We start from the raw sequence: 22,386 nt of genomic DNA, 5'->3' as shown, positions 1-22,386 counted from the left end.
CTCTCTCTCTCTCTCTGTGTGTGTGTGTGTGTGTGTGTGTTTATACTTTTTATACAATTCCCTGTCCTCTGTTTGGGTGTAGCTGTCCACTTTGACGGCTCAAGACCTGGTGACATTGTTAACCTGCAAAACGAGTGAGGATCATCCCAAAGCGACCTGGAAGCTTTTCATCACCAAAGTGAATCCCATCCTGGGTCATGCCCTCGACCTCTTCAACAGCACGGTAGTCTGCCTAATAATTGTATTATTCATTAAACATTTTTTTTCTCTCTCACTCTTTTTTCATTTAAGCCACTTTTCGTTTTTGGGATTCTGATAATATGGACAAATTTAGTGATATCCTCATAAATTCATAGATTATTTATTTAATTTAATTGATTGATAGCATTTCCGAAATTGTAGAAATCCAAATACATTGGTTGGTCTTTAATAACATCCTGTTTTCCACTCAACAAACTGCTTTTTAAAAATAAATGTTGTGTCCTACCCATCAGAAGCTCACTGCCAGTCCCGCCGTCTCGAACGTCCTGGACGCAATCGGCGAGGTCACCTTCAGCAGTTTCAGTGCTGACCACGTGCGGGACGTCACGTATGTGAACCGCTGGTTCGGGATGCGCCTGAGGCCCTTCCTGTCCTCCGTCACCCCATCCTTCCTCTCCTGCTTGGCCACCAAGGACTTCAGCTGCCAGACCTACCAGAATGTGTACGTAGCAAACAAAATGGCCGCTTATCTTGATGTCCTTTCTTTTGAATCTGTTTTGTGGTAGTGATTTAGCCTTTTTTGTTTGTTTTTAGTTTACTTTGAAATATAGTTGGTTGTGAAGTTGCATTTGAACTTTTTATCTTTTTGCATCATTTTACAAATGTACCACAACCTACAAATAACCCTTATTTTCACTGCACCAACTGTATTCATAAGTTTAAAAATCTTGTTGTTGTGTTGTTATTATTAGTGTGCAGGCCATGGGGCAGGTGTACGGAGAAATGCTCAACTCTACTCTGGTCTTCACGGACTTCATCGAGGTCTTCCTCAACAAGTCAGGTTTGGGACATTTTTATTGTGCGTTCTATCATGGAGTTTGGCAGGAAGAAATGCCAAGATGATTGTAATGAGGACGATGAAGAAGAAGATGATGATGATAATGATGATGACGACGACTATGACTATGATGAGCATGATGATAATGAATATGATTATGATGAAAATGATGATGATGAAGAAGAAGAAGATGATGATGATGATGACGACGACGACTATGACTATGATGAGCATCATGATAATGAATATGACTATGATGATGATGATGATGATGATGTTGTTGTTTATTTGTGTGTGCAGCCTGTACCGATGGCGTTGCAAACAGTGCTGACTGGCTGGAGAAGAACTTTGGGCCGTTCTCAGCCACTGCCTCTGTTGTGGACATGCAGAGACTGCATGGCAGCTTCAATCTGGTACCCACACACACACACACACACACACACACACACACACACACACACAGAGACTGCATGGCAGCTTCAATCTGGTACCCACACACACACACACACACACACGCACACACACACGCACGCACGCACGCACACACACACACACATTGACCTTGGTTTGACTGACCTTATTGTTACTGCTATGGATTGTAAGTAACTGGGTCTACTGTGACCATATTTACTCTCTCTGTGTAGTAATAGTACTAGTATAGACCCTTTCAACAATAAAAACAAAAACAATGCTTGAACGTTCTATTTGGGCCCCAATCTACTTCCTCTGCATTAAGATAACATATGGAATGTTAAAAAGGAAGCCTTGTGGGGCCAACTATGATGCTGATAATGGAACTCTCTTGAAAGGGTCCATAAGAAGTAGTAGTAGAAATAATAGTAGTAGTACTAGAAGTAGTAGTGATACTAGAAGTAGTAGTAGAAGTAATAGTAGTGGTACTAGTAGTAATAGTAGAAGTAATAGTAGTATTACTAGTAACAGAAGTAATAGTGGTGATACTAGAAGTGGTACTAGAAGTAGTAGTAGAAGTAATAGTAGTGGTACTAGAAGTGGTAGTACTAGTAGAAGTAGAAATAATAGAGGTATAGAAACATTTCAGAAGTCTTATATGCATTGTATGCGAGTCTCTAAGCCTGCCCATATTGACTCTCTGTCTCTCTCTGTTTGTGTGGTCAGATCGAGGCCCTGCCCATATTGACTCTCTGTCTCTCTCTGTTTGTGTGGTCAGATTGAGGCCCTGCCCATATTGACTCTGTCTCTCTCTGTTTGTGTGGTCAGATCGAGGCCCTGCCCATATTGACTCTGTCTCTCTCTGTTTGTGTGGTCAGATCGAGGCCCTGCCCATATTGACTCTGTCTCTCTCTGTTTGTGTGGTCAGATTGAGGCCCTGTCCCGACTGGACCTGAGGCAGCTGGTGGAGGCCTCCGCCACTCCCGGCCTGCTGACCAGCCCCGCCGACGTCACCGCCCTGCTGGGATACGTCCCCGACCAGCTGCTGGCCAGCTACTTCGACATGCTGGCTCCAGCCGCCCAGGTGAGTCAGGAGAGGAGAGGGGGTTACAGTACGTCACTTTAGGTATGAGCTACACCAGGCGCGTAACTGAAGCGTTCCGTTCGCGACGCGTAAAATCCATTTTAGATGAATGGTCTATTTTTTTCGAACGTACGCCCCACTGTCACGTCTGGTGTAGCTACTTCCATTGATTATAATGGAAGCTAATTGTTGCAGAAGACGCAACGCGAACGGAACGCTTCAGTTACGCGCCTGCTGTAGCTCAGCCCTTAGACTAAACGTGTCTGTGGGGAGATGTCCACCACAGGTCATGTTAGGAGGAGGAAGGTGCTATACAGCTGCAGTTTATGACGATGATGATGATGATGATGATGGTGATGAGGAGGAGTAGAGGAAGCTATAGTAGTTTTAGTACTAGTTTGATTATTACAGGGACAGCAAAACAAACAAAAGTACCAAATAAACAAACAAAAGTACCTCTAATCATCTAATGTAAGAGTGTGATGATTGCTCAGTTAGTTCATGGCCAAACTAAATATGTTCTGTTCTAGTCAGGTTTATTGAATATGTTTCATGCAAAACTAGTGTGTACTTCTTCATGGGTTCATAAAAGTCCTTGAGCCAATCCAGCATGGCAGGATATCAACTTGCTGCATCATTTTCCCAATCCTCCTCCTCTGTTATCGAATGCTAATATCTGGTCTCCATCTCTCAGGGAAATCCAATCGCTGCACCCCTCCGTTCAGTCATGCTGCAGCAGGTGTTCAATCGTGCCAAGTTGTCGGAGTCGTCCGTGCCCGACACTGAGGTGCTGGTGTGGCTAAACAACCGCATGACGTTCCTGTTGCCCAATCTCTCGCCCAGCCATGTGGCACCGTACTTCGACATCATTAGAGTGCGACAGTGCAACACCAGCCAGCAGGCGTGAGTAGCAGCAACGCAGAGAAACACACACACACATACTTATGCACACACATGCAACATATCTAGGCTCATGTACACACGTATACTGTATAGACACACACACACACACACACACACATTTTGTAATAGCAGTATCACTGACTGCTGTGTAAATATATAATGTTGTATCTGAAATATCATACTTGCGAACAATATGCAAGTATAACCCCCAACTACTATGCTCCACTATAACCACCTATTAGTATACATGTTCACGCACAATATAATATTCAATGAATGTTCAAAACAGTGCATGCTGAGTATATTGTGTGCACAATCCAGTATGTAGACTACTGTCTTTCATCCATGTATAATGTTTGTTTACGCTGTTTGTCTTTCATCCATGTATAATGTTTGTTTACGTTGTTTGTCTTTCATCCATGTATAATGTTTGTTTACATTGTTTGTTTACATTGATTGTTTACTGTATCACCTGTATAAATGCATTGTACTGCTTCATCTCTGTACAGTGTGGCCCTTCTGAACGGTACCTTGGCCACGCTTGAGGATGACACTCAGACCCAGGTGTACGGCCAAATCATATTGTTACTCACAGGTAGAACACTCACCATTCTCTTCTTGTCGTAGAACTTGATACGCAGATTAGTGTGGATGTATAAATTTATAAATGTGTATAAATGTGTATTTCCACTGACTTTTGTCATTTCTTTCTCCTGTTTTTCTCTGACCAAAACCCTCAGAGCCCTCCCCTCTGCGTTGCTATGGCAGCGGAAGCTTCTACTCCTTCCTGGAGACGTCCTTCATGGGCTTCCAGTTCCCTATCCTGACCACCTTCCTCTCACTCATGCCAGCCAGCCGCAGGACAGAGGTAGCGCACCGCAGACATGCTGGAGCCCATTTGCAATCAGACATGATGTGTTCGGTTGTAACTGTGTAGCCAAAATATAAGATTTACTAAATGGTTGCCAAGCAACGTCGAGACGTAGCTACTTTAACTTTTGTATCGAGTTATGGTAGCGCAGTAATATAGAACGAAATGCGGTCAAGGTGTATGTTTATGCTGCATTTTACAATGGCATCGTACGTGATTCAACCAATCACAATCAAGGACCGGGAACTATCAGTTTTAGAAGATTTACTAAATCAGTGGCTTAGCTGGTGTGTATGCCTAATCTGGAGACAAATGCAGTGAGGTGAATCACAATGATCACCTGTGTGCACGTCAGCAGTGATGAATGTGTGTGGCGTTCTCCTTCTCTTGTCCAGCTGATGAACTCCATCCCACCAGCCCACCTGGGCAGCTTCCTGCGCAGGCCGGGCGCTGTGGACGACATGGGCAAACTCTGCCAGGTCTTTGATGGCTACACTGAGACACTGCAGTTCCTGGAAACGGTATGTCAATGTCAGTGTTGGGAACGTTACTTTAAAAAAGTAATTAGTTATAGTTACTCACTACTTGTTCCAAAAAGTAACTGAGTTAGTAACTGAATTACTCGAGTTGATGAATAACTCGTTACTAGGGAAAGTAACTATTTGCGTTACAGTTAAAAAAAAAAAAAAAGTTGCTATATGTCAAAGAATTTGGATTTTTTTTGAGCAGTTTTGAGCAGCCAGTTGAAATGAGTAGAACAGACAGGTGTTTGTAGGCTACATAACTTTCAATATTTATTAGATAGATAGATAGATAGAGAGATAGATAGATACTTTATTGATCCCCAAGGGGAAATTCAAGATATTGCACATCGACAGACCTACGGTATACTTTACAGCCTGTGTCATAGGTTTTTGTTGTGAGGCAGAAAGATCTAGCTTTTGCTGCTTGGAGGACTTTGCTCCGAGTCCTTCTTTGCTAGTGGATGGCGAGCTATCATCTGTGGTGGAGGTATCGGTGTTTTTGGCCATTAGTGTGAAATGCTTCATTATATTAGAGTTGCTTACAACGGATGTCGCAGCCGCTCCTGGACATAATGTAGCCTACACATTACATGCACGTTCTTGCCTTTGACCACAATGAACTTGAAGTAGCCTAGTGCTTATATCTCCTGCTTATATACCTTGAAAATGCCAACTTTTCATCGGATTGCTCCAGACCTCTGCTGTTTCGTCGAATCTTTATTTTAGCTGTTGCGTGTGTGTGTGTGGCACGTGTGCTGGCAAGTGTGTAAAAACACTGGCTCTGATTGGCTAAGGCAGAGTCATGTTTCCAATCATAATTGCTTACAGTACGTCGTTATTAACCCACCTCCTCACTAGCTGTGAGCCAGGGGTGCGTTCGGATTACACAGTTTATTTAATCAATGCATAGTACGCACTGCATTTAATGTCCAGTAACGTTAACGCTGTTGTAACGACGGGAAAGGTAATTAGTTAGATTACTTTGTTACTGAAAAATTAACGTCGGTACCTAACGCCGTTCTTTTAAACTGCGTTATTCCAATCACTGGTCACTGTTTGTTTATGTGGGTGTTTGAGAGTAAATTTGGTCTATATGTGTGTGTATGTGAGGTGGTTCTGGTTTAGTTTTTGGATAAGTTGTTTCTGATATTCTGATTGTCTGAGTTAGTAACTGATGTTCTCCTGGCTATTTAGGATGAATTGAGGATCTCTGTTTGTTCTCCTCTGTGACTGAGCCTTTCACACATTCTCAAGTCTCAATTGGTCTCTGATATTTTCCCAGGTTTTCTCTTCTAACCAGTAATTCTCAAAACAGTCTCCCCCTGTGACTGACATTCTCACACATTCTCCCCCTGTGAATGACATTCTCAAACATTCTCCCTGTGACTGACATTCTCTCTCTTCTACCCAGTGTTGTTTTGACGTTCTCTCATGTTCTCTGTTCTACCCAGTGTTGCTTTGACGTTCTCTCATGTTCTCTGTTCTACCCAGTGTTGCTTTGACCTTCTCTCATGTTCTCTGTTCTACCCAGTGTTGCTTTGACCTTCTCTTATGTTCTCTGTTCTACCCAGTGTTGCTTTGACGTTCTCTCATGTTCTGTGTTCTACCCAGTGTTGTTTTGACGTTCTCACACGTTCTCTCCGCCTGTGACCGACATTCCTTCACAATCTGACCTGCTCTTCTCCTCTTTACCATTCTCTCTCTACAGGAGAAGGTTCCGGAGATGGTCCAGCCATACGTCCTGCCTTGTGTGTGGCCCCGGGCCCTGGTCGCTGACTCTGTGGCTGAGGTTGACCGCTGGTTCGGCGCCGGACTGAGCTCCTATCTCCGCTTCCTCAACAAAGACCTCATCAGCTACGCCACGCTCCAGAACTCAAACTGTCTGGCCTTCAGGAAGTTGTGAGTGCCACTGTGGAACAAAAGGGTCTACACTTGAGATTGAGTGTCCTCAGGCAGCGTGCACTTAATAGTGAATTAGACTTTAATTAAATAGCACAGTGTACCTTTTTACGTTTTTATTACCACTGTGTGCAGTGTCTTTTTTCTGTTGGTACACATGCAGTTACAAGGCTCTTACAGGAAGCATGAAGTGTTATTTTAAAGGGACACCAGGCAAGCCTGATGCTTTTTCTCTACGAAACTCCCCCTCGCTCGGTCTGAAGCTCTTTTTCTTTTGTTTGCATTTTCCGTTAAGGGTTTTCGCTGCTTCTTCGCCGGCTCTGCCATTATACACACGTTTGCAACAATCGCTAGTGTTTCGTTAGCCTGCCTCTGTGCTGTGGATGCATGATGTAAACTGATACTGCTTCGGTCGGTGGGTACGATACACTGAACTTGCAAGCGGGATATTCGTCCTACAGGCAGTAGGGGCGGGCAAGAGAGTCTTCATTCGCCCTGTAATGAGTCATTTAACCATATACCGACTTACGAAGATGAGTAATTAACACGAAAACGTTGCCTGGTGTCCCTTTAAGTGTTTGTGTGTGTGTGTGTGTGTGTCTGTGTGTACACAATGCTCATGCATATATGTTCTGTGCTAGTATATCTATGTTTGTGTGTGTGTGTATGTGTTTATCTGCTAAATACCTCAACGATAACCATAACTGTAACTCATTTCATTTCTAGTGTTGCTGTGGCAGGAAACCTTAACTACAGCTCCGCTGCCTTCACCCAACGGGATGTGTACTCAACAATACAGAGCTACCTCTCCATAGGTCAGTAAACACAACAACAATAACAACAACAAAAACTACAACAAGACTAGCGAAAATTTGAAATTAAAAAATGATGTATAGTGTTGACATCAGCCTTTGACATTTGCAGCTGTTCACTTGCCAAATGGTTGGGTAAAGTTCCATAAATTCCTCAGTTCTCTCTAATGCAGGGTTCCTGTTGGTTGCTTCACCTTAGGAGACTATACTACAAAGCATGTTCAAAATGGCCATCTTATCTTTACTTTAGCTGGTTGGACGAAACCTAACATCCGCAGTATAACGTTTGTCATCAACTGTAGTTATCAACTCGTTAAGTGGTCCATAGTTCTGTCTGGTTATTCCAGGATTTTTGCTGACCATGGTGAGTTGGATATTTGTTGTTGTTGATGTTTGTTTATTGTGTCTTTCAGCCCCAACACCAAGGTGCTACAACACGTCTGTTCCTGACCTGGCCTCCACCGCCTGGTTCGCCAACTACATCAACATCTTCATCACATTCATCTCCCTGGAGGATCTCGGCGCTTACGGAGGCACAAGTGTGAGTGGCGCCCCCTAGTGCTTTGGAGTGCTGAGTAGAGGGAGAGGAAGTGAATAGCTACAACCATAGATATATATAATAAAGGCTAGATGTCTCCTCCGCGCTGCTGGCCAATGGAGGTCGACGTCCACACCTCGTGGCCATCTTGCCACAATCAGCTCGCTAACTCATAACATTGTGTTTCAATGGTGCACTGTAATGACAGGTAGTGACCTGAAGGTGTCATTGTTATAGCCTGGGGGCATTGTTCTGGCTTTAGTAGAAGAAGAGATATACCTTACATCAGGTACCACAGAGCCCACCAGATAGCTTGCCTGTGACAAGATGGCTGTCGGTGATGCCGTTAGAGACTCCGCCATAAGGCATCTAGCCTTTATTATGTATATCTAAGGCTACAACGATGCCAAACACTGACGAAACATAAACAAAAATACACTTGTGCTGTGTACGATCACATTCTACCGGGGCGGTGTTATCATAATGGGGCAGTGGTAGCATAGTGGCTAAGGACCTGGGCTAGCAAGCAGTAGTGTAGTAGCTAAGGACCTGGGCTAACATGCAGCGTAGTGGCTAAGGAGCTGGGCTAACATACAGTAGCGTAGTGGCTAAGGACCTGGGCCAGCAAGCAGTAGTGTAGTGGCTAAGGACCTGGGCTAACATGCAGTAGCGTAGTGGCTAAGGACCTGGGCTAGCAAGCAGTAGTGTAGTAGCTAAGGACCTGGGCTAACATGCAGTAGCGTAGTGGCTAAGGACCTGGGCTAACATGCAGTAGCGTAGTGGCTAAGGAGCTGGGCTAACATGCAGTAGCGTAGTGGCTAAGGACCTGGGCTAACATGCAGTAGGCCCAGATTGTGGGTTCAATACCCAGATGCCACCGTTGTGCCCTTGAGCAAGGCACTTAACCCCGTGTTGCTCAGAAGAGACTGGCCTCTGTAATAATTGTAATAATTTGGATAAGGGCATCAGCCAAATTAAGTAAAGTAAAACTAGATGTACCGCATAGCAGTGCAAAATATGACCGCCGCTCAGTCCTGTACATCCATTCCGCGAAAATAAATACATTGTATTTGGGAAAAGCAGAAGGTAGCAGCATAATGTAATTATTTATTTATTTATTTATTTATAATTAAACAAAACAATCCCTGTCAGATCCATGCAGTTTTCAACAGCTATCAAGAAGAGAGGTCATGTCATGGATTTTTGTGAATGTTTCTTCTTCTACATATGCAAGAGTTTAGTCATCTAGTTCATATGATATTCAACTTTATTGTCAATGCACAAATTAAATACCAGTAGTCTAAAACTAAAGCAGGCTAAAGCAGCCATAATGAAAGTGTTATCATTGTTTGGATACTTCACACACACATGCTTTTTATCGCATAGACCAGTGGTTCTTAAACTTTTTGTCTGGCGACCCCACAAAAAAGTATGGCGTGGTCTGGCGACCCCAAACCCATTCTAAGTCCTTACTCAAATACCCCCCTCAAACGTTAACAACTAAATCAAGCAAAAACTAGAAAGCAAAGTCATTTGTTTTATTTACTCCATATGAACAAGAACCGAGAAAACCAAACAATCACGATTAAACAAGTGTAGGCTGCCGCCATATCAGATCAGAGCGCTATGTGCTTAGCGCGTGCACACACAAGCACGCACACACACATACACATGCAGCATTAGGCCTACAACGTTACATTAATTATATTTATGGCGATAACAATAACAATATTTTTTTTATTTCCCTTTTCTGGTTTACTATCTTTAACAATTTCAATGGGAAGGGTGGGCATGCTTCCGTGAACATAGCAAGTTAATTCTAGGAGGAATGCTGCATACGGCGACACGGAGATTTTCCTCCACGGTGCTGAGCCGACATCTGTATTTTGAGATGTCGTTTCATTTTGACAGGTTTTAAGCTCTCATTCGCCAGAACATCGCCGCAAATCACACATTGTGGGTGGTCGAGGTTATCTTTAACTTGGCAAGTGAATGCATATTTCAGAAATTCTTTCTGATAAAGCCGACGCGCCGTTTGTTTTTTTTATTCTCACCGGCCGTTAGACTTGTCCCATCTGAGGATCACGGAGGAGTAGACGCACTGGTAGATGGCACTTGCGAGCTTTTGTTCAATTTTTTAAGTAGCCACCTGTCCATTTTGGCTAGTAGGCTACCTATGTCTTTTGTTTTGTTTTACTTAAAATAGCGGGAACAAGTTGAGTTTGCATAGTGGGAGCAGATAGTTACATTGTTTCTATCAGCGGACCAGTAGCCCATAAAAATCTCTCTTCTCTTAACTGCGTGTAAATAAGAAAATATTATTTTCCTTTGTTTCACCTAATAATAATTTCAGACTGAATACAGAAAATAATTTGGCGACCCCACGGAAGTTTTTGGCGACCCCATTTGGGGTCGCGACCCCTAGTTTAAGAATCACTGGCATAGACTACAACTACCAAGCTGGAATCCAAGCACATCAACTCCCCTCTCACACCCTAAACACGCACTTCGAACAAACAAAAAGAGTCTCAGTCTCACGGTATAGCCATAGGCAAAACTGTATCGGACCGGTGTAACGTTGGTACCAAAATCATCCATCGCAAAGAATGATTTTTGTAGCATGTGCAACAAATGTGTGGGTACAGCCCTGCCCTGGATACATCTCTCAATGTGCGCTCTAAAACATTTGGTTTAAATGGAGATGTAGATCATCACGGGTGCGTTAATAAATCTACATTGCGGCGAGTTGACACAAATTATTCACTTTGACGAATGTATGTAGTTTCAGTCCTAGTTACTTTACTTTGAGCCATGCTCTTCCTTACTTGAATCACCTTTGAAAATAGAGAATTGAAGTAGTGTAGTGGGTGTTTGGGAATGAACGTTGACTCAGATGCTTTTTGAGACTTTGAGCAGAAATGTCCCAGCCCGGTGTTTATGCATCATAGACAGGTTATTTTTCAGGTATATATTTTCCATTAGAAAACCATCACGTTAGCGAACGTGTTGTGGCTAACTCTGCTAGTAGTCAGAAGAGAATGAGATGACAGTCGAAAGATAGAATTAGTACTGTTATCAATTTGCTTGGTAGCCTATAACCGCATTTATGGTTTTCTACAAATACATCAATAATGAAATTGGCTTCCATCACTCAACCAATGCTAACGGTAACATTATTTTACCTACGTCCTAGGCCAGGGGTGGGCAAACTTTTTGGCTCAAGGCTATAACTTGTATGGGATTAACGCCTACCTGCAGTAAAAACCAAGCATGTCCGATAAACATTCTCAGATTTATTTCGGCTTCAAGAAGAAATGGGAATTACATTTCATGTGGAAATCATCCTACCCTTATTAGACGTTATCTGTGGTAAACTACAGTGTTGTCCTTGTAGGCCTAGGAAGCGTCTATTGTCTTTCCAACCCACATTAGATTAACTTTCAACAAAATTACGTCTCACTGCAACGATGCGCCATCTGGTGGACAAACGACTACGTAACGCCAATACTGAAAATGCAGCCAAATGATTATGAATATTTGGTTTATTTGGTAATCCTACTGAATTTGTAATTATGTATCGGCCGTTCTAATTGCCGATACCGATTGTATGTGTGTGCCTGTCTGTGTGTATAAGTGTGCACCACCATCTACAGGCCAATGAGTGTACAGTCACTAAATGTACACATAACTTAATTTTTTTAGACCCCCCCATGGATGAAATTCTACAAAACTTGGCATATGCCCAGAGAATGTCAGGTTAATCATACACATAAAATTTGGTGCAGTTCTGAACATCTTAACTGAAGAGAGGGGCGATTAAAACAGAATGATATTGCATTTTCATTTTTTACCGGGGGGGGGGGGGGGGTGCAAATCACAAATGAGTGATTATGGGCTAGGTTGATGTGGGCCCTTGAGACCAACATACCATAAACGTATCTTCATCCTCGGTGCCACGGTTCAGGTAGTTATTTAGGAAAAACTGCATTTTTTGGGTTTCGGGGGCCCAGCGCGGGGGGGGGGGGGGGAGTGGCCCCCAGGGACCAAACGAAATTTTTCCGTAAAACTCTAGTGGGGCTACATGTCCACCAATTTTCATGTGCCCCGGTGTTTCGGTGTCCCTGGTATCGTTGACCAAAAATTCAGGAAGTAGATGACGGGGGGGAAAAAAAAAACTTTACCAATCCCTTATATGACCGCCGCTAGCTAATAATAATTGAATACCGCATTTGATGACAAAACAAATTCAGTCTCTCCAAATTTTTCCTTTGTCATTCACTCACTTTCTTGTCTCTCTTTTGCAGCTCCAACCCTTCACCACCAACCTGGCGAACCTCCAGCTGTTCAACCAAACCTCCCTGCCGCAGAACGTCACCACCTTCTACGTGGAGTTGCTGTACTTGCAGAACCCCACCTTCAACGCTATCCAGTGAGAGAGCTCTTCTTTCCGTGTGTGTGTGTGTGTTTGTGTGTGTGTGTGTGTGTGTGTGTCTGTGTGCATGTGTGTGTGTGTGCGTTTTTTCATAACCCTGTGACCAAAAACTAAACCGACTCATTTGCGTCCCAGTCTCCCTCTTGCGTTCCGCTGTACGGCCCCTGCCACGGGCTTCTCCAATCTGACTCTGGGCGAGACCATGGCCATCACCTCCGTCCTCTACGACTCCTGCAGCAATATTGACGATGACGTATGTGTTTCCCTTCATTTTCATGTCTCTGTGAGAGAAAGATAGAAAGAAATAGGGTGGGGGGGTGGGGGATGCTGGTGAAAAGCATTAAGCAAGAGTAAAGGAAACTGCTCAGTTATAGACCTGCTGAACTTGTACTGTAAGAGAGAGAGAGAGACTTTTTTATCTTTTTCTTCTTTAATTATAAGTTTCATCTTTATACAAATTAATATAAAGTTGATTATTAACATGTTATACATTTAGCTTTGAGAGAAATATATGTGGAGATACAGTATATCCAGCCCCTAAGAGAGATAGACAGAAAGACAGAGAGAGAGAGAGAGCGAGCGAGAGAGAGAAAACAAAGATAGAGATATATGTGAGAATGGCAGATAGACAGTGAATAAAAGAAATACAAATATTTCTTTGTAAAGTGTAATTGTTTTGACAGTATGAGAGTGCAAAAACAATGCAATGGTAGTTATGTGCAGTAGGAGTAATGTTCTGATTCACTTATTTCTACCACATGTCTCTAGAACAACTCCTTGTTACAAGTAAGTTAGATGTGTCAGTGTGTAGAACCTTTAGTGCTTATTTAAAGTATATGTTGAATATATTAGTAATTGTCTGTGGTTGTGCTTGTAGTTTTTGCCTGTTTGTTTGGTTTGACCATGTGTTTATGTGTTTGTGTATCACATGTTTATGAGTTTGTGTATCTAGTGTGTAGTGTGTGAGCTGTTTTTGTGCTTGACTTTCTGTGTATGTCATGGTCGGTTATTTGATTTTGAATTTGTGGAGACTTGCATTTTACTGTTGAATATAGTCACTATTTCCTTTGCATGCACGTACACTCAGCCATACATATATATTCGGTATTAATATGAATTATCCTATGTATACACACTCTTGTATACAATATAAACAGTATTAATATGAACTCACCTATATATAGGCCTACTCACTCACAAATACCGTACGTATAAAATATATTTGAGAAATGAATGACATCCAAAGTGCAATGTCTGTCAGAAAGCTAAGTTCTCTCACATGAAATACAGGTATCGCGGCATATAGGAGCATTGCGTTATTAAATTAGCTTTATTAATTTAGTTAGATTGAAGACTTTGGTCTAGTTATTAAATTAGCTTTATTAATTTACTTTGCACTTTGCCCGTCAATCAAATTAGGGCTCCAGGTCTCACTGCTGATGCGTAATGGAAATGACATCAGTCATACTACACCACATGTCATACGAACCAGAGTCTCTGTGTGAAGTCATACTACACCACATGTCATACGAACCAGAGTCTCTGTGTGAAGTCATACTACACCACATGTCATATGAACCAGAGTCTCTGTGTGAAGTCATAATACACCACATGTCATACGAACCAGAGTCTCTGTGTGAAGTCATACTACACCACATGTCATACGAACCAGAGTCTCTGTGTGAAGTCTGAGCAATGTTAACCTTTGTAATTGTCAGATAGGATGAGCTGATGAGCTGTATTTTTGTCTGTATTAGATATTCTGACTACGTTTGTATTCTGTGTGTGTGTGTGTATGTGTGTGTGTGTGTGTGTGTGTGTGTGTGTGTGTGTGTGTGTGTGTGCGCACGTGCACGTGTGTGTGGGTGTGTGTGTGTGTGTGTGTGTGTGTGTGTGTGTGTAGGTGTCCGCTGCCCTCAGCAGGAACATGAAGACCATCTCGCCGGCGGGCATTTCCACGCTGGGCAACTCAAGCGTGGGCTTCAGTACGGGCCAGCTGAGCGCGGCCAACCCCTCGGTCATCGTCTCATCGCTGTCCGTGCTCAGCACCGTGGTGGGCTGGAACCAGGGGCAGGCCATGACGCTCATCCAGAAGCTCCTCAGCTCCGGCAGCTTCAAGGTAAGGCGTGTTTGTGTGTGTGTGTGTGTGTGTGTGTGTGTGTGTGTGTGTGTGTGTGTGTGTGTGTGTGTGTGTGTGTGTGTGTGTGTGTGTATAATGCAACAGATGTGCAATGATAAGTGTTCTAATTCACTTGTTTCTATTACATGTTAGAAGTTAGATGTGTCAGTGTGTAGAACTTGTGTTTATTTAAAGTATATTTTGAATATATTAGTAATTGTTTGTGGTTGTGCTTGTATTTTTTGCTTGTGTGTTTGGTTTGACCGTGTGTTAATGTAACTAGTATGTATGTGTATGTGCATGTGCATGTGTATGTGTACAGTACCCTCCAGAATTATTGGCACCTCTGCTAAAGTTGACTAAAAACAGGAATATCCAACCTTTAAGGGCACCAATTTTCATTGTGAATGAATAATGTATCATAAATAAATAAATGTTTTTCCTTAAAGGGTCATAAATATTGGCACCCCTATGTTAAATTGCCATAGAGGCAGGCAGATTTTTATTTTTAAAGGCCAGTTGTTTCATGGATCCAGGATACTATGCATCCTGATAAAGTTCCCTTGGCCTTTGGCATTTAAATAGCCCCACATCATCACATACCCTTCACCATTCCTAGAGATTGGCATGGTTATATGCTCATTGAGCTCAATGCAAATCAAACCAGCTAATAGACTAACTGAAATAAAACCATGCTAATCTCTAGTATAACCTAGTCTCCAAACCTGACACACATCTATCTTAACCCAGTCTCCTTACCCCTGCTGCTGCTAGTGCAACCATCTTTATTATTTCCCAGTTTCCAAAACAAAATGTGATTTCAGAATTTGAACCTGGGTTTTGGTTTTGGCCGCATGTGCATTTGAGTTTAGATTTTGTTTTTTAGTTTTGTTTGTTGTTTGAATTTGACTGAAAGTGGAGCTTTCTTTTCTCTCTTTCTCTCTCTCTTTCTCTCTCTCTCTCACTCTCTCTTTCTCTATCTCTCTCTCTCTCATACTTTCTCTCTTTCTCCATCTCTCTCTCTCTCTCTCTCAGATCACAAACAGTAACGATCTCTGGAGTCTAGGCACCCTCATCACAGGTGTTCCCTCGGCGACCATCAACAGCATCAGCGCCTCAGAGATCCTCACAGCCACACAGTCCCCAACACTGGTCAACAACCTCATGACCGCACCCACCATCATCCAGCAGACATTCGTCTCCAAAGTATGTGTGTGTGTGTGTGTGTGTGTGTGTGTGTGTGTGTGCGTGTGTGTGTTTGTACATGCACGTGTGTGTGTGTGTGTGTGTGTACACACACACACACATGGATTCCTATTTTAGCTCCTGTGTGTTACTCCTGACTCTGACTGTGAGTGTTACTCCTGACTCTTTTTATTGTTTTGTTTCCCCTCTAGATCATCTCTGTCAGCTCAACGAGCAGTTCCATCATAACCAACGTGCCCAATGCCTTGGCAACACAAATCCCAAGGAACTTCCTGCAGGACTTTACCCAGACGACAGAGGTGGTCACGACACTGAACCAGAAGACCTGGACACAGAGCCAGGTACCTCACAAGCCATGACCAACGTCCTGGATTCTCAGTACTGAATAGAGTCATTGTGGACTCCACTTCAGAATTGGAATGAGTCTTGTTTTGTTCAAAAGTGCGGAGAGATTAATCTGATTAGCACCGTGAAGCTCCTTAGTTATTCTTCCCACCAATCATAACCACCATTCCATGTTTGTTTTGTTTGTGTATTTAATTTTTCCACAGTCTGTTCTCATCTTTGATACTGTTGCGACTGCCGTGGAAAATGCAAATGAGTGAGTAAAAAAATAAAGCATCCTATTCTTTACCATTCATCTGTTACTTGTCTGTTTCCGTCCAACACTATGGTAATGGTTATGGTTCTGTTCATTTCCATTCTGCGCCATGATTACATGTCTGTTGTTTGTTTCCATTCTGCGCCATGGCTACATGTCTGTTGTTTGTTTCCATTCTGCACCATAGTTACATGTCTGGTTGTCTGTTTCCATTCTGCACCATACAGTAGTTACATGTCTGGTTGTCTGTTTCCATTCTGCACCATGGTTTCATGTCTGTTTCTGTTCTGCACCATGGTTACATGTCTGTTGTCTCTTTCTGTTCTCCACCATGGTTACATGTCTGTTGTCTGTTTCTGTTCTGCACCATGGTTACATGTCTGTTTCTGTTCTGCGCCATGGTTACACGTCTGTTGTGTGTTCTGCACCATGGTTACATGTTTGTTGTCTGTTCTGTTCAGCATCTCGTTCCAAGTGCTGCAGGGCTTCACCTGTACCCGTGTGCAGACCCTCACCAAGGTCAAGATCAAGAGCCTCATTAGAGGCTGCAGGAGGCGCAATAATCTCAAGCTCAAACTCCAGCAGACACAGGTACACAACTGCACTCACACACACACACACACACCAGACGCACGCCATGCATACACAATCTTGTGATATACACACATGTATATGCATCTATGAACAAACATACACACGCACACTAATTCATAGCCATGATAGACAGGCAGATACACAGAAACACAAACTATTGTATTGATATGACACAGCCACACTGACATTGCTCAAACACACACACACACACACATTACAACATGACAGTAAAAGGATGTGTTTATGCTTTTCCCCAGTTGACTTGCATGTACTACCAACTGAGAGGTGAATCGGATGCCGCAGACTATTCTCTCTACCCTGCAGATATGCTGCTGTACTACGAGTATGTCACATTACCCCCCCCCCCCCCCACACACACACACACACACACACACACACACACTCCCCATGGAGAAAGTAGGAGCAAATCACCTTATGGTTATATTCATTTAGAATGCTTTATTAAAAACGCTCACCAACACAGAAGCTCACATGGTCTAGTGTGTGTGTGTGTGTCAGTGCGCGTGTGTGTGTGTGTGTGTGTGTGTATGTGTGTGTGTGTGTGTGTGTGTGTGTGTATGACTCCTAACCATTTTGTGTACTGTGGGCAACATTTTCTGATTTAAATAAATATTTTGATCTGCCAAAAAGCCATTGTTGTAAGGGTGATAGATCAAGCTATAGAATTAATTGGTGTCTCTCTCTGCACATATTCTATGTGTCTGTGTCTGTCTGTCTGTCTGTCTGTGTGTGTGTGTGTGTGTGTGTGTGTGTGTGTGTGTGTGTGTGTGTGTGTGTGTGTGTGTGTGTGCATAGTTATTCCACTGTGAAAAACTGTACGAACTACTTCACTGAACTGGGCTTTGCGGACTTCACTGTTCTCACCGGTGCCTATGAATCCTACCAGACAACGCTTGTCAACAATGCCAAAACCTGTCTGGTAAGTCAACCAATGCCAAGACACACGCACACACAGATAATTTAGGTCTTTAAGCAGGAATTTAATTCACTAATTAAAGAACTTCCACTATTTTTTTCTTGTTGAGGTTTAACAAAAACAAAATCAAATACAAAACAAACATTAGTGCACATACAGGTACAATGCTCTTAATTGTATTTTCGTTTCAGGGCATCACCGGGTTTAACATCAGTGCAGCGAACATCAACATCCTCGGCAACATGGTGTGCCTGCTGACTGGTTCCTACGTGGAGAACTCTGACCCCTCCATCCTGGAGAAGCTGAAGAACTGCGACGACCTGTCCACTTCCCAGGTCACTGGCATGGAGACACTTCTCCTTTCGGGCAAGACTAAATACGGGTACGGGATACAGGCACACACACACACACACACACACACACTCCTTCGGGCAAGACTAAATACAGATACGGGATACAGGCACATACACACACAAACACACACACACACACTCCACACTCCTGAGGTTAAGGTGGAGACTAGAGAAGAATTTGTCATGCATGTTGTGTTGCACCTAAACATAATTCACTATTTAAAGGTGGCAAATGCGGAAATAATAATAAAGAAATAAAACGCTTTAATGTGTTGTCCATTTGTCCACTGAAGTTAGCTAACGCTGGACCTGCTCTCTTATACTACTAGATTGTACCGCATGTGGCCGTGTATTAAATGCAATCCGAGTTATTGGATGAGAGTCTGTGGCTGACTATATATTCCACATAGCTCCTAGGTACTATATGTGGTTTTCTTAATGGCAAATGTTAAACAATAACTAAAACATCAATTGAATTCATAAAAAAAAAATGCAATTCTGACAGAATAATAATAAAAAAACTAGAAATGTAATGCCAGAGGAATTACAATAGTGGATGGAAAGCTGCTGGCTTAATGTTAGTGGGGAGATTCCTGGAAAAAAAAAACATTGAATCGCTTAATCTTTGAGTTCATACAAACCCTCTCACCAAAAAAATCTTGTGTGCCTGGCGTTCTTGAGATATCACACTCAAGGTGGATTTGACCTTGTGGCACGAGCACGAAAGCTGGCCTTTGGAAAATGTAGTTCAGAGAAAGCCTAATTGTAGCCTATGCAATGCAATAGGCTACCTGCAAAACAGGGCTTTCAGTTGGTGTTAATGACTGCTCATTGTGCACCCAGATAACAATTAGTCATTGAATCTATGTTAAATCAACATTAGGCTACTTTGTCAATGTTAAAATCATTGAATCAACGTCGAACTGCAACATTGATTCTACATCTCTTTTGTACCCTTCATTAATATTGAAGCAACGTTGAAATTCTAACTACAGACAGGATTTCAATGGTATTTCCACTAAAATGAATATTGAAACAATGTTGAAAGTAGGCTACAACCAAACTAAAGATCAACGTGATTTCAATGGTATTTCAATTGACATTAAACCTCAGTAAACCACTATTAGCCTATCTAAAATATTGGGAAATTCATATCCTGCTTTATCTACAGCCAGGATAAATTTGGCTAAGCCTAGGTATGTCTGGGTTAGCCTACACAAGCTTGCATAAATAACCATTGACAACTTATCAGTTAAGCAAGTGCATTTATGCACTCTTAATCTATAAATTCACGTGTGCTGTGCTTTCCTGCCATCAGTAGCATCTATCATCATCAGTAGCATCTATCATCTATAGTAGTTGCAGTCAGCCTGATCCTCCAGTAGCAGAGTGAAGCGACATCTAACAGAAATAGAAGCGGGGGAAAAGAGACAGAGTTGTTAGATAAATATGTTAAACTGAACAACAAACTAACAGCTAAGCCTACAATCAAGTCTTTTTACGCCACAACCTACCACTCATATAAACGTAGTTTAAAACGAAGACTAAGTTTAAGCCAGTGACTGTTTGCCATAGAAGGCCATTTCCTTTGTCAGGCCAGCTATCGCCACTGCACACAACCACGAACCTAGAAACATTCCCGAGGTCTAGCTAACGTAATATAACTTACCTACTGAATCCTCGGTAATCGTTTAATCAAGTTATGAACTTACTCGACGTAATAGCAACATTATCAAACTAACTAGAGTTAAACGTAACATCCTCTCTAGACGTAACAGCTACGAGTGTGTTGCTCATTGATGCCAGCTAACGCCAGCTTGCTTGCTTACTTGTCTAGCCGAGTCGTTAAAAACAGACTTTACATAGATACTCCATTCGAATAGAAAATACAGATTAATTGTAATTTACATTGGGTGTGGTAGAAAAACGTCCGTTTTGTCGTAATTTGTTGGATGAAGCAGACACCAAGAACGTAAACTGTCTTGAAGAGAATTGAGCAGTGTGGTTCAAAACCGATTAATTACAGGATGTGTGGGACAAGGGAATTGTATGCAGGTGGACCCGCACCTGCTTACTTTAATACCCTTCTAAATGACCCCCCATTGTGATGTCATACAGAGAAAAATATGTTTTTTAACCTTTTTAATCCCCTATTTCTCAAAAGTTATAAACTTTAAAAAAAAATGATAACTCTCTTGTTCAACTCCAGACCTACACAACGGTTATTTCAACATGTCTGTACGTTAAGCGGTTAGAGCTGCATTCATTTTTGAAAAAGTAAAAAGAAAAGGTTATAATAATAAGAAGAAGCCAGGAGATTTCAAGATTGTGGATTCCATCCACTATAGACCCTTTCAACAATAAAAACAAAAACAATGCTTGAACGTTCTATTTGGTTCCCAATCTACTTCCTCTGCATTAAGATAACATATGGAATGTTAAAACGGAAGCCTTGTGGGGCCAACTATGATGCTGATAATAGAACTCTCTTGAAAGGGTCTATAAAAAGCTGCGCTTCTGACGCTGGGCTCTCCCACAGTAGTCGCGAACATTTCATGGAGCCTCTTATGAATTATTATCTAGTATTTTTTATTTATTAATTATTATTAATTAATTAATATTTATGTTTGTTTGTTTATGGTACCACAGCGTTCCATCAACATGGGAACGGGAGACTCCTTGGGATCTGGACCCTCTGCCTCTGTACTTCACGTCCAATCTGTGGAAGGAGATGAACAGGGTAAGTGTGAATGTCCAGTGTTTGTTTGGCAAAAAGCCACCGACCCGGCGTGATAACCTGCTGAGGTGGTGGAGAAGAGTTCTGCTCTCCATGCGCTTTCTCAGTGGCTATTATGGGCTGGATATTAGAACATTTACATTAGAGTTCGGGTCAATCTGAAATTCCTCAGTGAGTATTATGGTCTGTATGTTCAAATATATACAAAACATTATCTGGTCTGGCTGTCAACATTTCAGCTTTGTCTTGAAAGAAGCCACCAATAAACACTAAAAAAAACCACTGTAACTACTGTACACTGTAACTTGTAAACTTGTGTAACTGGTAACACTTTATAATAACTACACACAATTCATCATTTATTAAGCCTTTGTTACTTATTAGTTAATGGTTTGTTCATCATTAGTAATTGCTTGTTCATACATAATTTATCATCAGTAAAGCATTTGTTCACACAATTATAAATGGTTTGTTCATAGTAAATAAGCCTATCCAAAAATATGTTTGTAAGTACATCATTTATACTTAATAAGCAGTGTTGGGCAAGTTACTTCAAAAGCGTAATGCATTATTTATTACTTGTTACTGTCATCTCAAAGTCATTTGTTACATTACAATATTACTGTCTTTGAATTGTACACTACGTTTACATTACTTTCACCAAAATAACAGGAAATATGGATTTCTTCATGTGTTCAATGCAGCTCATTACACGGCAAGAGGTGATGTGGTATGGCATAATGACTGAGCGAGGCTTAAGGCTAACAAAACAACAATATAATGGTTGCAGTTATGGCTCATGGAACAATGTAGGCCCCAAAGGCCAAAGGTCACTCACAACTTAATATAGTAAAATATAGCGATAGTGAAATTGTATGTTGACTTTAAATGGTTCTCATCATTGCTGGTTGCCTTTCCTTCCACTTACAGTGGTGTAGACTTAATGCAAATAGTTTGAGAATAATGGCTACGATCTTTGTCTGTAAAAGCAACATTTTAGTTATTCTCACTGCTTGAAATGAGAAGTATAGCCTAACCATGTTAGATCTGTTTTATGAATGGCAGAGATAACTCAAATTCCCTTTCTACAGTCATCTAAACAAGGCAATCAAATTCCAGGACCAGCATAGATGACTTTTTTTAATTATTGGATAATCTTCTCTGGTGCCAATTGAGTATTTCTCAATTTTGGATTAAAAAGCAAAGTAACTAAAGTTACTGAGAATTGTACCGAGTAAAATATTACTGAAATTGTATTGGTAATGCCTTACATTACTGCATTACAGCAAAAAGCAACGCATTACTGTAATTACATTACTTTCTTAA

General features: G+C 41.8%; 1 protein-coding gene across 1 annotated transcript in view; it reads left to right on the top strand.

Moving 5' to 3' along the window:
- The window catches only part of LOC121717986, a 91,186-nt gene that overhangs the window by 55,595 nt on the left and 13,205 nt on the right, over nt 1–22,386 (top strand). Inside the window, exons 101-123 of the mRNA XM_042102712.1 lie at nt 83–223; nt 495–703; nt 954–1,042; nt 1,340–1,452; nt 2,379–2,534; nt 3,229–3,437; nt 3,947–4,032; nt 4,178–4,305; nt 4,704–4,829; nt 6,541–6,731; nt 7,458–7,546; nt 7,957–8,084; nt 12,386–12,510; nt 12,649–12,766; nt 14,417–14,632; nt 15,668–15,838; nt 16,030–16,179; nt 16,390–16,439; nt 16,901–17,030; nt 17,291–17,376; nt 17,850–17,973; nt 18,162–18,352; nt 20,973–21,063. Coding sequence (XP_041958646.1) covers nt 83–223; nt 495–703; nt 954–1,042; nt 1,340–1,452; nt 2,379–2,534; nt 3,229–3,437; nt 3,947–4,032; nt 4,178–4,305; nt 4,704–4,829; nt 6,541–6,731; nt 7,458–7,546; nt 7,957–8,084; nt 12,386–12,510; nt 12,649–12,766; nt 14,417–14,632; nt 15,668–15,838; nt 16,030–16,179; nt 16,390–16,439; nt 16,901–17,030; nt 17,291–17,376; nt 17,850–17,973; nt 18,162–18,352; nt 20,973–21,063 — 3,117 coding nt within the window. The remainder of the gene's footprint in view (nt 1–82; nt 224–494; nt 704–953; nt 1,043–1,339; nt 1,453–2,378; nt 2,535–3,228; nt 3,438–3,946; nt 4,033–4,177; nt 4,306–4,703; nt 4,830–6,540; nt 6,732–7,457; nt 7,547–7,956; nt 8,085–12,385; nt 12,511–12,648; nt 12,767–14,416; nt 14,633–15,667; nt 15,839–16,029; nt 16,180–16,389; nt 16,440–16,900; nt 17,031–17,290; nt 17,377–17,849; nt 17,974–18,161; nt 18,353–20,972; nt 21,064–22,386) is intronic.

This window comes from Alosa sapidissima, chromosome 9 (genome assembly GCF_018492685.1).
Source record: "Alosa sapidissima isolate fAloSap1 chromosome 9, fAloSap1.pri, whole genome shotgun sequence".
NCBI classification, from domain to species: domain Eukaryota; kingdom Metazoa; phylum Chordata; class Actinopteri; order Clupeiformes; family Clupeidae; genus Alosa; species Alosa sapidissima.
Note: the sequence above shows the minus strand (reverse complement) of the source record. Positions and strands in the feature narration are given on the sequence as shown.